Source organism: Gossypium hirsutum, chromosome A09 (assembly GCF_007990345.1).
Source record: "Gossypium hirsutum isolate 1008001.06 chromosome A09, Gossypium_hirsutum_v2.1, whole genome shotgun sequence".
Taxonomy (NCBI): Eukaryota; Viridiplantae; Streptophyta; class Magnoliopsida; order Malvales; family Malvaceae; genus Gossypium; species Gossypium hirsutum.
The window spans coordinates 72077061-72091612 of NC_053432.1; the positions used below are offsets into that span (position 1 = coordinate 72077061).

Below are 14552 nucleotides of genomic sequence, written 5' to 3' on the forward strand. Positions count from 1 at the left end.
AAGGAACTTTCTTATGAGCTGAATTATAAAAGCTAAGTTATTTTGAGGACCACTGAGCAATTTTTAGTCGAGTTCTCTCTAAAAATGGCCAAGCAATCTTTTTCTCAGTCTTCTAGTTACTAGGAGTCCCCCCCCCAAGTGTGTGACATGGAGCTTCCCTATCTTGAATCCGGTTACCCTCTGGATCTCTTCCAACAACTCACTTTGTATCACAGTACCAAATATCTCACATTTTAAAGCATTAAGATGAAGGCCAGAGAGCAAATAAAATTGGTATAGAATACTTTGAACCCCAATCAATCCAATGTTCTCTTGGAAAAAAATTAGGAAATTATCAGTGAAGCGCATATGAGTCAAATGTATTCTGTGGCATTTTGGATGGAATTGAAATATTCTAATAACAGCTGGACTGTTCAATAATCTGATCCCTTTAATTTTTCTAAAGTGAAAGTCAATCTTCCGTTAAAAGGAGATAGGAAATCTTGGACGGGTTATACAAATTCAGATCCACCTTCTGGATTGATCTGGCAATCCTATAGCTTTAATGTCTTTTTGGGTTATAAAAAGTACTTTTCAATCTAAAAAACAAAGCAAAATATTTAACTTTTGGAGTTAAATGTGTTGTTAAAAAAGTGATTTTTCAATCAAACACAAATGTCGAATTTAGATGTTGTTAGAGTCAAAACTATTTAGTATTGAAGACTCGATGTGTAGTTAGTCATTTAATTAGTTAAAAATCTGATTTATGATTTATAAATGTGATATAAATCATATTTATGGTCGAAATTAGAATTTTAAAGAGAAGTTGAGATTGACTTAATTTGTTGGATAAGACTTGTGCTTATTCTTTGTATTTATTTTGACAGATGTATGGGTTATTTGTAAGGAGATTAATTCTATTTCATTTTGAATAATTATAAAAGATAATTCAAGATGTTATATTCGAATTAAATTTAGAGTTCTATTTTATCAAAATTATAAAGAAAAGATGTGAATTTTAACCTATAAATAATTGTATAAATATTAAAAGAATACATTGAAAGATAAATGAATATAAAAAATATTACTTTGACTTTAAAATGCTTTTCCAAAAAAATATATATATAAATTATAACTTTTGCAAAAACAAATTTGTCTTCAAAAACTATTGAAATAGTATTGCCTATTGCTCTAAACTGAGACAAAAATTTGGTTCTGACTGGTCTATAACTTTTTAAATAATTTTTTTTACATTTTTAGTAATTTTTATGATTATTTTGCCTTGTTGATTTAAGTATTATTCGATGGATAAATAATAGAACCGAAATTTTTATACATTCGGAGATATTTCAACTAAAATTAACCATTAATGGATAAGAAACTTAATAAATATCTTATTCCAAATTCCAAACATCCCTCTAAAGGAAACCCTCTCCTCTTCCAGTCAAGTGGGTTCTTTTTTTGTTTCACTGCCGCCCCCGACACAACCAGAGCCGCCCGCAGCTGCAAAAATGGAACCACAGCTCCCTACTATTAAAAACGTCTTCGTTAACGAAACTGATGATGACGACCGTCCAGCCCTTAGCTCTCATGCACTAGCAGCCCTCAAAGAGTTCCTCGAAGAACAAAGGCAATCTCCTGCTAACCATGAAACAGCAGAAAATGGGGAGGGAACACTTGAACCCGAGAGTGAAGTGGATTTAGTAACAGAAGATTGGAGGCTGAGCCAATTCTGGTACGACCCAGAAACAGCCCGGACCCTTTCCCAAGAAGTTCTTTCTCTTTGCAGCCATTCCAATTGTGAAGTAGCTTGTATTGCTTGCCCAACTCTCTATGCCTATCTTAAGGTAATTTTATCAAAATCATTTGCCCATTTTACTTCTAGTTTTGACAAGAATGTTCAGAAAAAAATATTATATAGTCCTGGAAATTGATTGAAGGTAATTGAGTTTGTTGATTAACTCTATTTCATTTCCATCTCCGTGACTCCGTTATTGGTCTAATGGGGTTTTGGCGTTAAGATATCAGTAGAATTAGTTAGACTAGAAATGTATGTCTTTGAGTTGAAAGTCTAATTGTATGGTTGGAACTTGGAAGAACTGCAAGACAAGGGGACACTGAAAAGTTTCACAAAACAAAGTTGTAATAGTTTGTGTAATTTGTGTTACACAAGGTTTCGAGATTTGCAATAATTTGTGTGATTGAGTTATGAATGCCGTAGTAATTGTCTAATTACAGAGAACACTACAAAAGTTGTAATAATTTATCTATTTAGATAATCTTGTGTGTAATTGGAGCCAATGAAAAGCTTATTTTAGAAGGCTCACCCTGGAACTTCTCAACTCATTAAGACAAGTTTATCATATATTTTTCACCTGAGATGGTAAGGGTGAAAGTTGTTGTTCGCTGAGTTAAATAAAGGATACGCAATCTGGGAGATTGCTGTTTTGAATAGTTTAATTAGAGAAAGAACTTGAATCCTTGAATTGAGGTATAGTGCCTCGTTAAGGATGAATGAGAAAATTTAACGGCCTGGGTATAAGTTTACATTATGGTTAAATGCATGATGTCGTTATACTTTTTCACATTGAGTGCAGGATGGATTACTGAAATGGCCTTAAACATAATGTAGTCTATGTCCTCTAACTATAGGATATACTTGATGTGGTTAAATGCAAACAATTTGTACCATTTTACATGGCACATTTAGGATGAAGGAACTAGTTTGGCCTGTTAATGTTATTTTCTGATTTTCTATTAAGGATTGACTAAGGCAGATAGACTCAGATTGACACGAGGAAGAGGTTTGGTTGATAAATCTTGTTTCATTTGAGATGTGTGGTTCATAACTTTTTTCTTTCGTATGATTTTCAGAAAATTGATCCTAATATCTCTGTGCAACTTTTGGAGTATGATAAGCGTTTTGAGCAATATGGAAGTGATTTCACATTTTATGATTACAACCAACCCAAAGACCTGCCATTGGAACTAAAGCATACTTACCAAGTTGTAATTGCCGATCCTCCTTATCTGGTGAGATAAAATATTTGTCAATTTCTTAATCTACTTATTGTTTCTTAAGCATCGGTTCAACTGCTATAAGGGGTTCATTCCTTTTACTGGTACAAGAGAAGCTCTATTACGCTGTTACATTTTCATTGTTACCCTTAATTGTGGGTCTTGTCTCATAAGCAAAACCTTCTGCTTGCAACCAATCTTGCTGTAACCACTAAGGGAAGAACCTATTCTTCTTGTCTATTTAACGCTTTTTAAACTAGTAAACTAGTTTTTTCAAGCAAATATTTTGACATTCTGTTTCTTTGAATTGATTCCAGGTTTTTGAATATGAGGATGAACTTGCTTGTTTATCCTGATTACAGAGTATAAAACCCACTTGCCTATGCTTATTTATCTTGTGGCCATTAATATGAGATTTTCTTTCTGATGAAAACGAAATCAAATACTTTTAATTAGTAAATACCAGAGATTCTCTACCACTTTACCTTGATATAAAATTCCTCGTGTGATACGTTTTTAAGTCTGGGAAATCTGTAATCCTACTGATCTGCTTTACAGAGCTATTTTAAATATATTATCGTCGGAGAATGTGAAGATTTTGACATATTTCAATCACAAGATGGTAGGTAAACCACTATTTTGGTCTCATATGGAACATTTAGGGTTAGAGCATCAGTTTCTATTTTTCTCATAATCTAGATTGAGCAGATATTTTATATGGGCACCTGTTTCTTAACTTTTCCATGGCTGTACTGGTTTTCACTTGAGTTCATGTTTGGAGGAAATTTTTGACAGTATATTACATATGTTGTGCATGGTTGCAGAGCAAGGAGTGTTTAGAGAAAGTTACTTAAACAATATCTTTTCTTGCTCAACCACAAGAATCTCACTTGCTTTTGCTTAGGGTAAAGTTTTTACTTCCTTTCCAATTGAACATAACTTCCAATAAATGCTGTGAGTTAGTCATCTTTACTGCAGTATATGTATAACTCCAATATAGTGCAGAATATAAGTATGGATGTCAATGGTTGTTTTAGTGGCTTTTTTATTTAGTAAAAGCTAAGAGAATGACTTGCAGGAGAGATGCAGAGGGATAGAGCTGCAGAGCTTTTGGGTTTGCGTGCATGCAATTTTTGGCCACGATACTCAAGCAAACTTGGAAATGAGTTTCGGGTGTTCACAAACTATGACCCTGGGGAGAGATTAGGAGGATGGGAGCAAGAACAATAGGTGCCTTTTTCTTGCCATCGTTTGCAGGAATAGTTTCTCATGGATGAGCTTCATGCAACCTAATTTGTATCCATTATCAAGGCATTTCCAACACTTACCCTTGGACAAATTAACCAGCTTTTCTGCTCATTTTCCCTGGGAAAACATGCAGATGAGCATTCTTTAAAACTCAGAACCCTGCACTGTCTTTGCCTGATGATTTGAGATTCAAGATCCAAATCTTATAATGGTGTACTTTGTGACCGCAGATTGATGTGCTAAGAAACAGAATATGCATATCCTACTTGTCTTCAATACAAGGACCAATACCATGGTGGTCAGCTTAAATTGTTTATGGGTTTTAACTTTGAATGTCCTCATTTTTCTTCTCTTTCTTTTGAAAGTCCCTCTCTCTCACATTCGATCTAAATGATAAAGGAGTATGATTGGGTTGACAAATTTGATCCACCAAAAAGGGAGGGGGTGAAAGAAAATTTGTAAAATTTCAGTCCTCGGTCCAATTTCTTTAAACTGTGAATTGGAGTGAAATCGGGAAAGGGAAATGGATTTTATTTTATTTTTTTCATTTGACCATGGGAAAGTAACAGGAATTAAAACGTATTTTGGGAAATATAAGGAAGATGTAAGATGTCATATTTGTTTTTAATTATTTTATGAAAATGTACTAGAAAACTTTATTATAATGAACCATTTTCTTTCTTTTTATATCATTTAATCAAACAAAATTTATTTTATTTTATTTTATTTTTTATTACTAATTTTAACTATTTAAATAAAATAATGTGTAATAAATTTCTTAGTCTCTCTTTTATATATATATTTACTTTTAATTCTAGTGTAATTCTTTTTTTTACTGAATCTAGATTATATTGAAGTTAAACATTGAATCAGTGTTTAACTCGTGACACTAATTTAATTAATAAATTATTAAAAAGCTCATAATTTAAGAAAGCAGTAAATATTACTATGAAGTATGAGCACGTTTTTATTTTTTATGTTTTAATAAAAAATTATAAAAATCAATTTTAATTCAAATTGTATCTATAATCTATATAAAATACGAGTTAATTTTTTTTAATTAATGAGAATGCCTCTTATTATTAATTATACTGTTAGGTTGCACTAAAATAATAATTTATTAATATATTACTAATTACTATGTGATAATAAAAATTAACTAAATATGAGGAAAATTATCAATATAATATTTAAGTTATAAATTAAAATAAATATAATTTAATAAATTACGATAATAAAATTCGAACTCCATTTTTTCTCTACAAATGATCATGTACATTATGAGATAATAGTGAAGTTAATTTTTGTAATTTTTTGAATTGAATGAATAATGTTCTTTTGTATGCATGTTGTGAATAGTTTTTGTACATGAAGTGAAATGTATTAAAAACATTAGCTTAGTTTAACTAATATTAAGCGAGTTAGATTGTAATGTTAGAACACAATTTATATTATAATGTAATTTAAATTGTTTGTAATATATAGGGTTAAATTGAGCAAATGTCTCATTTTAGGATTATTATATTGTCTATAAGCGAAGATAACGAGATGGCTATTAAAGCTAGATTGATCTGAAATAAATGTAATTGTTTAGATTGACAATACATTAAATATGACAGTTTATGGATTAATAATTCATTTGTGACATTAGTAACATGACTTACATAAAACTTAAGTGAAATGACCATGTGTGTATGATTTATGTATTCTAATATATTGAAAACAAGGACTCTCAAAGTAGTGAATTGAAAGTAGATATGTTTGGTATATGATTTATGCATCACTCGACTTCGCTCATAATAGTGGAAATCATAGCTCGATAAAGAGTAAATGGTATCATCTTGCTCGCATTATATGATTATGGAAATGGAACATGTTATTTGATTTAGGACAAATGATTTAATCACTAGTGGTATAGGTAATGATCAATTTTATTATGAAAGATACAATGGTTACTTTGAGACAAAAATATATCAGATTAGGTGAACGACTTTAACCTAAAGGGATCGTAGATATTCTACTAAGGTAACACATATGTCAATGCCATTGGAATAGAGTTTAATTTAAGTAATTTATGTAATGGTATGAATTAACTCCATGACTAAGGCTGCCTTTGGATGAGCTTTTTTCACCAGTGAAGTATAGTTGGGGTACTCAACTTCACTAGTCTGCTGCTTGGTTCACCAGTCCAGTGCAGTGAAAAAGAAATTCAATCTCACTGCAACAGTGAAACGGGATTGAAGCAAAGAGCAGCAGCTAAAGGCAACTGGGAAAATACCCATACTTCTATTTATATCATTTTACCATTTTATCCTTTAAATTTTGGCCTAAGTTCTTCCCCAACCTTATTTGTTTTCAGATTTGGGAAGAAAATAACCAAATTCATTGACAGATAACTGCGAAAGCTCTTCAACTATAATGTTACTATTTGCGAAAATAATATTTATTATTGTTATAAAAGAATATTTAACTATAAAAAATTAAAAATTATTATCATTTTATCTAATAAATAATTTAAATTGATTATATAATTCATTAAAATATTTATAATAAAATATTAAAAGATACACTTTAATATTTTATTAAATGAATTTATAAATTCACATATTTTAATAATTTTATATAAGTAAAATAATTTAAAAACTTCTATTATATATCAATTCTAATATGATGTCCTTAATAGTCATTTTTCATTTTCACCTCACCGCTACAGCTGTGTTTGAATCTAAACACACTCCACCGCTGTTTCTAATCTCACCGCTACAGTATCCAATCTCACCGCTACAGTAACTAATCTCACCCCACCACTGTTTTTAACCTCACCAGAGGTAAACATACCGCCCATCCAAACTAAGCCTAAATAACTTTATAATTAATAGATGAAGAGTCAGATTTAATTAGAAACTATTTTAATCATAATTATATATTTCCAATCAGCCATTTGTTACTCCATTATAACTCTAAATGAAGTGCATAATAAAAACTTTGAATGAATAAGCACAATGACAAATGTAAAATAGATTGCATAAATTACTATTTACAATAAATATATTTTCTCAAAAAGGCAATAAATGACTTAAATTAAAATTTTTTAAAATTATTATTTAATTAGATGAATAAATTAAATAATTAAGTCCAAAATAAAACTAAATTTTATGTTGTTATTGTAATTTAATTTTATTGTGATAATTAAATAAGTTTATTCATAAATTCTGTAGTAATCATAATGGAATCAGAATTGAGTTAGATAAATTATATAATTAAAATTAATTAATTTAATTTCGTAAGAATACTAGACCGGACATGGATGGACATCATGGACTAAACGATGAGTATCGGATTGGAAAGAAAGTGAAAGTAAGAAAATGATGCAGGCGGACACATAACCAAAAAACATCCAAACACGCCCTTAAGTCGGTTGGTTGAAAGTTACTAATACGGATTCGGATCAACCCAAAATCCAAACCCGAATCTCAGAAAAAATGAGGCAAGACTCGATCTCGTAACTCCAAAGCCTTCCTATTTGCTACCAGTTTTGGTAGTTTCAAGAAGCTTATTTTTGGCTTTATTTCTCAGACGAAGTCATCAGTCTCACAAAGGAAGAAATTTCAACTTGTTTTTTACGTCTAAACGAAAAAACAATGCCTAACATTGTTTCAGAGGTAAGTTCAGATCCACATTTCTTCCATTTTTCTGTTTCTCTTTCTAGGGTTTTGTTTGTTTGTTTCTAAGGAAATGGAAGAAGCGGAAAAGAGCTTGGAAAAGCTTAATGAATCTGAGAAATTCTTGAAGTTCCATTGAATTCAGTTGACTGCGGTTAAATATACTAATTTCGGTTGAGGTTGCTGCTGTTTTGTTTTGCTCTTTCTTTCGCTGGAGAAACGGAACACGGGATTTAACTTTTAGTGATTGTTTGAAGTGATATTAATTCGGTGGATAATTAGTTTAAGCAGATCTTTACAATTAGCTTCTTAGTGTTGTTTTCGTTGCTTGTTTTATTCATTTAAAAGAATTAAAACCGAAGAACGATATGTTGTGAATTAATTGGGTTCAAAATTAGGCGGTTGCTTTAGAATGCTGGATTTTTTTAACTATATTGATTTTGTTTGGTTTCTCTGATTAGCAATAGAGAGCGTAAGTTTGATTCCTTGTACGAGTTTGATGTGATTAGTAAAAAAAGAGCGAATTTTATTTTGATTATGAGTTTGGTGCACAGGCAGGACTGCAAACTAGAGCTGGCCAATGGTGGGATAGTATTCCCTTCCTTACATCAGCCGTGGTTATTGTTTGCGGGGTTATTTACCTCATTTGCATTTTGGTTGGATATGACTCCTTTTATGAAGTATGCTTCTTGCCAGAGGCTATTGTATCGCATTTTCAAGGTATGTTCTTTTAATGTAATCCATTTGTTGTGATAGATAAAAATATAGGATGGGTATTACATTAATGAGCTTCCCTGTTTTGTTGTGCTGAGAATTTTGATGTAATATTTACTTCCATTTTTGTGGCGGTGCATATGAAACATCTTTGAGATGCAGTATCATTCTAATTTAAAATTCTATAATCAATAGTAAATGTCTGGGAGCAATGTATTAGTTGATCTCTGAGAAATTTTATGAGTCCACTAGAAAGCTGTGCTTGCTGATTCCCTGACCATGATTTAGACGAAGTTTGTCGTAGTTTCACTGAAATTGGTGTTTAACACGCCTGGAGGACCTCTGTTAATTAGCATTCTTTTCAGCAGTCTTGTCTAGGCTGTATAGGCCTTGCGTTCCAGAATGTATGGGCATTATAAAGAAAAAGAGAGAAAAAGGCCAAGAGAATGAATATAATTCTTTATTTCTGAATTTTCTACAGGCTGTTGCTAAGCAGCCTTATTATAGTACATAGAGGAAGGGAATCCCCTAATATCCGTAAACACGGTATCCTATTTAATTCATTCTTCATTTTATGAGATATGATATTATGGGATTTGGGAATCCCCTAATATCCATAATGCAACACCCCCCTCAAGCTGGCTTGTAGATGTTGTATAAGCTGAGCTTGGAATTGAGAATCTCAAATGTGTTTCTTGGAAGCACCTTTGTTAAGATATCAGCCACTTGAGTTGATGTAGGAATATAGAGTAATTTGATCCTCACTTTTTCTATTTTCTCCTTTATAAAATTATGATTGATCTCTATGTGCTTGGTCCTATCATGATGTACAGGATTCTTTGCAATCTTGATAGATGATTGATTGTCACAAAACATCTTCATGGGATTGCTGATTTTAACCTTTAATTCCTTTAGGACCCTTTCAAGCCATATTCCTTCACATATTCCATGTGCCATTGATCTAAATTCTGCCTCGACACTACTTCTGGATGCTATAGCTTGTTTCTTGCTTCACCAGGTGACAAGATTCCCCCAGGCAAAAGTACAATATCTAGAAGTTGACCGTCAATCTTTTACCGAGCCTGCCCAATCTGCATCAGTAAAAACTTCGATGTCTCGGCTGGTATTCCTCTTGAAGTAGAGACCTTTTCCATGAGTCATCTTTAAGGACCTTAGAATTCTATAGACTGCTTCCATGTGTTCTTCTTGCAGATCATTCATGAATTGGCTCACAGCACTAACTGAAAAAGCAATATCAGGTCTTGTGTGTGACACATATATCAAATTTCCAGCAAGCCGCTGATATATTCTTTTGTCAATTGGATTATTTTCATTAGACCTCAAATTTTGACTCGTATCCATTGGAGTAGTTGCCAATTTACATCTGAGCATTCCTGTTTCTTTTAACAGATCAAGTACGTACTTTCTTTGAGAAACAATGATTTCATTCTTTGAGTGTGCTACTTCCATCCCTAGAAAACACTTGAGTTGTCCAAAGTCCTTGATCTTGAATTACCAGATTTTCCTTTATCATATCTCTTAAAATCATAAATACAATATCCTATTTAATTCTTGATTCTATGAGATATGATATAATGGGATTTGGGAATCCCCTAATATCCATAATAGCAACAAATGCTAATTTTGGTCATTTTCTAGTTGTATTTACATTTAACTTGGTTCCTAAGCTGATATATTCATGTCAGCAATTTATTGACGAAAAGAATACATTTCATTTGCTTTTTTTCTTTTTTGCCGCTATATTTGATGCTTATCCTATCCTCTGAAAAATGTTATAATTCTCAATTTATTCTTGTTGCAGTTTACCGGATATACACTTCCATTATTTTTCATGGTTCGCTGTTACATGTTTTGTTCAACATGTTGGCTTTGGTTCCTTTGGGCTCTGAACTGGAGAGAATCATGGGATCTATTCGATTGTTATACACAATAATTTTGCTAGCAACAAGCAATGCTATATTTCATCTCATCATTGCATTGGTGGTAGCCCATAATCCTTTCCATCCTTTTGAGCATCTCATGAATGAGTGTGCAATAGGCTTCTCTGGAATCTTATTTTCTATGATTGTTATAGAGACAAGTCTGAGCGGAGTTCAGTCTAGGAGGTTAGTTTCAGACACCATGGAACTATTGTTCCTGACTATTTTCGCTATTCTTTGATTCTTCTTTTTCATTTTTTAAATTTGTTTTAACCCTTTATTGGAAAATCATGTCGATTTTTCTGCCTACTATTAAGATATGTTAGTGTACATGCAAAGTATGTGCTAGTGGCAGATGCATGATAAGTAGTTTGTTCCTACATACTGAGAACCTTGCTGCATTTACATGCAATGCGTGAACTATGTGCATGATACAGATGAATATTAAATATTTGTCTCTTGCATCTTCAGAATCTTGGTGCTAAGGTTTTGCTTGTTTGGTTCAATATAATGGTTGGTGGTTCTTTGACTGATTCATGACATCCTTTTCCTTGCAGTGTGTTTGGTCTTTTCAATGTTCCTGCTAAATGGTAAATGCAGTTGCCTCTGTAGTATTTGGTTACTCCTATTTCCTTTTATGTTCTGTGCTATCTAATATAACGCAATATTTGTTTCAGGTATGCATTCATCTTATTGGTGGTATTCCAGCTGCTTATGACAAATGTCTCGTTACTTGGACACCTCTGTGGCATTTTGTCTGGCTTTGCATGTATGTTTTATTTATTTTTGAAAATTCACCTTTCCATCATTGTACTTTCTGCAAATCGTGTGATAAATTTGGTTGAAGCTTGAAAAAAAATGTTTGTCAACTTTTTCAGATACCTTTGGCTTATTCAACTTCCTTATTCCTGGACCATCCTTTTACACTGCCATTGAGTCCTCCTCATGGCTTGTAAGTATTCTGATGAACTGGCTGATAATAATAATAGATTTTTCTTTACTGTGCCTTTCCAGTTGCTTCTCTGCATTAGCTTTTAATCTGGTTAGGATCTCACTAATTGTATCTGACATCAACAATGTACTTTTCAACTCAATGTTGAACTACTGATAAGGAACTGTGAAATGTCAATTGTTGTTTATCCTTGTTAGATGATCTTCTGCAACACCAGTTAGATATTTACTTAAACATGATAATTGGAATATTTTCTTAGTTTTCAAAAGTGATTTTATGATTAATATGATATATGGCTGTGCAAACCTCTTCAGGCAAGCTGTGTGAGGCGGCCTAAATTTATTTTATGCAGTGGTGGAAACCCTTCAGCTTACATCCCCACTTATACTGCTCAAAATTCACCCTCCAGGTATATTTTTCTTACCTTGATCCAGTCTGCTTTCCTTCCTTCTTTTGGGATTGTTATCTGGTGAATTTTGTTAAACAGTGCACTATTTTCTGGAAACATTTGGAGAAACTTGTCTTCGTGGATGCCGCAGAGGGGGACAACAGCTCAGGTTTTGATTCAATCATATTTGGATGATTGTTTGTGTTTTTCTTTTTCTTGGCCAAGAACTTTGTGCTCTATATTATATTTTCATGTGGTGGCTGCTTCTAAGTTTTAACCCTTGCTTTTTTTTTTCTTTTTGCATAAATGTCTTTAAGCATGTTGTTTCGTGAATCATTTCATCGTGGAATGCAACTACGACGAAAATGAAACAATGATATTCTCAAATTAGTTTTGTGCTTTATCTTGAACTGTGGCACTGGCACCCTTGAGCCTGTAGTTCCAAAAGCCTCGTCAAAGATAAATTAATGTGATCATTCTCAATACATGCAGCCGGCACAAGATGATCCCAGATTTCCTGGGAGAGGCAGAACTCTTGGTTCTGTTCAAAATACTGCTGTAAATTCAGATTCTAACTTACAAGCTAGGCTTTTGGATAATAGTAGACCCACTAGTCCATCAGATATTGCAGCAGCTGGTGCTGGGGAGAGGCTTTCAAATGAAAGGTATCAGGAAATGTTTTTCTCACTCATTTTGTTTTCATTTCAATTGCTGTTCTCTAATTGTCTTAGTCATAAGGCCTTTTCTTTTCCTTTTGCTCTTTAGTTTGGAAGTTAGCCCATATCAATCTGGCTTATGTCATGCTCTGGTTTAGAAATCTTAGCATCTCTTCCTGGAATTTTATATGGTTTAATCGTAACTTTTAGGATCTTTTCGGGTCTCTTAATTGTGCCCAAACCTCCATTGCACCACAAGTGTATCACAAGTGAACTTTTTCCAACTCCCTTTGGTTTGTATTTAATAGATGTTATGAAATCAGCAAACTGTGTTTTTGCTTAGGGCTCTGTATTTCAAACTTTAGGCCACTGTAGTTGAATTTAATCTAGTTTTTCATTTACTATTACTTTTCTATATGATTGAAAAGACGTTACATTTTTCTTGTTCATCTTTCAGGCAGTTACAAGTGAGTGATGCAGTTGCAGTTGGTGCAGGAGGTTATCCACTTCCTCAGGTTACTTTCTATTATTTAAGAATTGTATTTATTTCTGTGTAGAAATTTTTTTAAGGTTAATTAGGTCATTGATTGATTGATTGGTTTTCATATCTTCTAGATGCCGCAGGTAGCTTCTGAGGAACAAATCCAGAAACTCTTATCAATGGGTTTTGAAAGGGTAACTGTTATACCCCTTTCATTTTGCATGTTTTACAACTGTAGTATAAGTCTATAAGATGTTTGTTATATCTGACATATATGTCTTATAGGTTCCTTCTTTGAGGAACATAGTTTTGTGATTCAGTAATCATGTGATAGTTACATATGCTATGACACTTGCATATAAAAAAAATTAAGCTGGTGATTGCATGCTATGTTACTTATACTTGATTGTGAATGTTGGATATTGGTATTAATCTGAGAGGATTATGTTCAAAATTTTCCAAGTTTTCCATGTATTTGGAATATATTTAAATCATATCTTCATATCTATGTCTGAATATGCATTGGGTATGTGTTAGACATGGGTGCTCCAATAAAAATGAAGAGGCAGTGTAACATAAGTCAATTCACATTGGCACACTCACAAAACGCACTGTCATACCTGTGCACAAACTTCTGTTTCAACAGGAGAGTGACAAAAAAAAATTGTATTGGGTTTGTTTCAGACACAAGTGGAAGTTGCAATAGCGGCTGCCGATGGAGATCTTAACGTGGCTGTAGAAATTCTTATGAGTCAGCAGGTATGCCCTTGACAGCTGTAATTCTTTAAGTCATCGGTATTTATTGTTCTTATTTTTTGAGAATTATCGTGATTTTGTTACAGGGCTGATCTGCAAAAAATGTAAGGTCTTACGATTTTTAAACAACAAATATCCACTTGAGCTTGATTTCAAGCGGCTTAGTTCTTGCACCTTGTGTCCATATTGTAATTAGTGGTCATATCCACAGGAGCCAACAAAGAGCAAAGAAACATTATGAATTGGACTAATTGTACTAAACTTCTGTTTGAAGCTTTCTGCAATACATGACCTTGCTGAAATCATAGCCTGTCTTCTCAATTTTCCTTGATTTACTACGATACTCTTGTGTTCTTCACAAAATTGATACGTTTTAGGCACTATAGCGTAACCAACCACATATTTTTCTTTGTTTAAAAAGAATATAAAAGAGGTCATGATCTGTTGACACGGAGACGGATTCTAGATGTTGAGAGTCTGCAAGTGTTGATAAGATTTGCAAATTTGGGATCTGCTAAATTGATTAAGTGTGATTGGTTGATTGAAAAAGTGTTGTTAAGGCATGATTCCTCTCCCCTGATTCTGAGAAGAATTCCACCAGTTGAAATCCAGATCCTCGAGATACTTGACCTGATGCCACGCCAAATGAATGGAGAACTTTCACAAACCACGGGTGAAGGAGGAGGTGAAAACGCAAGTGGCAAAAATATATCCTTCCCATCGCTCGACACGTCACTTAGTTGATATTCATCTCTTCT

At 32.9% G+C, this 14552-nt stretch overlaps 2 protein-coding genes across 12 annotated transcripts; both read left to right on the plus strand.

Moving 5' to 3' along the window:
* Nucleotides 1-1319: 1319 nt before the first annotated feature.
* LOC107889467 (EEF1A lysine methyltransferase 1) lies at nt 1320-4547 on the plus strand. 10 transcript variants are annotated; one of them, XR_005901185.1, is made up of 6 exons: nt 1360-1826; nt 2854-3012; nt 3315-3360; nt 3556-3623; nt 3822-3902; nt 4076-4547. XR_005901185.1 is itself a non-coding variant. In XM_041076632.1 (5 exons), exons 1-4 carry the CDS (start codon nt 1491-1493, stop codon nt 3899-3901), a joined length of 639 nt encoding a protein of 212 aa, XP_040932566.1. In that variant the 5' UTR covers nt 1320-1490; the 3' UTR covers nt 3902; nt 4076-4547. The 10 variants fall into 10 exon arrangements, 2 of the variants coding, with proteins under 2 accessions (XP_040932566.1, XP_016669383.1); XR_005901184.1 differs by having other exon boundaries at nt 3556-3619; XM_041076632.1 differs by lacking the exon at nt 3315-3360 and having other exon boundaries at nt 1320-1826; nt 3556-3619.
* A 3092-nt stretch (nt 4548-7639) lies between these two features.
* LOC107889466 (rhomboid-like protein 15) lies at nt 7640-14096 on the plus strand. 2 transcript variants are annotated; one of them, XM_016813892.2, is made up of 13 exons: nt 7640-7907; nt 8462-8627; nt 10444-10747; nt 11119-11151; nt 11239-11330; nt 11440-11513; nt 11828-11922; nt 12001-12070; nt 12394-12566; nt 13015-13072; nt 13173-13232; nt 13723-13797; nt 13881-14096. In XM_016813892.2, the coding sequence occupies exons 1-13, from the start codon at nt 7887-7889 to the stop codon at nt 13884-13886; spliced, it is 1227 nt and encodes a 408-aa protein (XP_016669381.1). In that variant the 5' UTR covers nt 7640-7886; the 3' UTR covers nt 13887-14096. The 2 variants fall into 2 exon arrangements, with proteins under 2 accessions (XP_016669381.1, XP_016669382.1); XM_016813893.2 differs by having other exon boundaries at nt 13182-13232.
* Nucleotides 14097-14552: the final 456 nt, after the last annotated feature.

What these genes read in the sequence shown, in the direction of transcription:
- LOC107889467 (XM_041076632.1), top strand. Translation starts at nt 1,491, where the DNA reads ATGGAACCACAGCTCCCTACTATTAAAAACGTCTTCGTTAACGAAACT. An exon ending in CTCTCTATGCCTATCTTAAG is followed by an intron (nt 1,827 to 2,853) that starts GTAATTTTATCA and finishes TATGATTTTCAG; the next exon opens with AAAATTGATCCTAATATCTC. An exon ending in CATATTTCAATCACAAGATG is followed by an intron (nt 3,620 to 3,821) that starts GTAGGTAAACCA and finishes GCATGGTTGCAG; the next exon opens with AGCAAGGAGTGTTTAGAGAA.
- LOC107889466 (XM_016813892.2), top strand. Translation starts at nt 7,887, where the DNA reads ATGCCTAACATTGTTTCAGAG. An exon ending in TATTGTATCGCATTTTCAAG is followed by an intron (nt 8,628 to 10,443) that starts GTATGTTCTTTT and finishes TTCTTGTTGCAG; the next exon opens with TTTACCGGATATACACTTCC. An exon ending in TTGAGTCCTCCTCATGGCTT is followed by an intron (nt 11,514 to 11,827) that starts GTAAGTATTCTG and finishes AAACCTCTTCAG; the next exon opens with GCAAGCTGTGTGAGGCGGCC.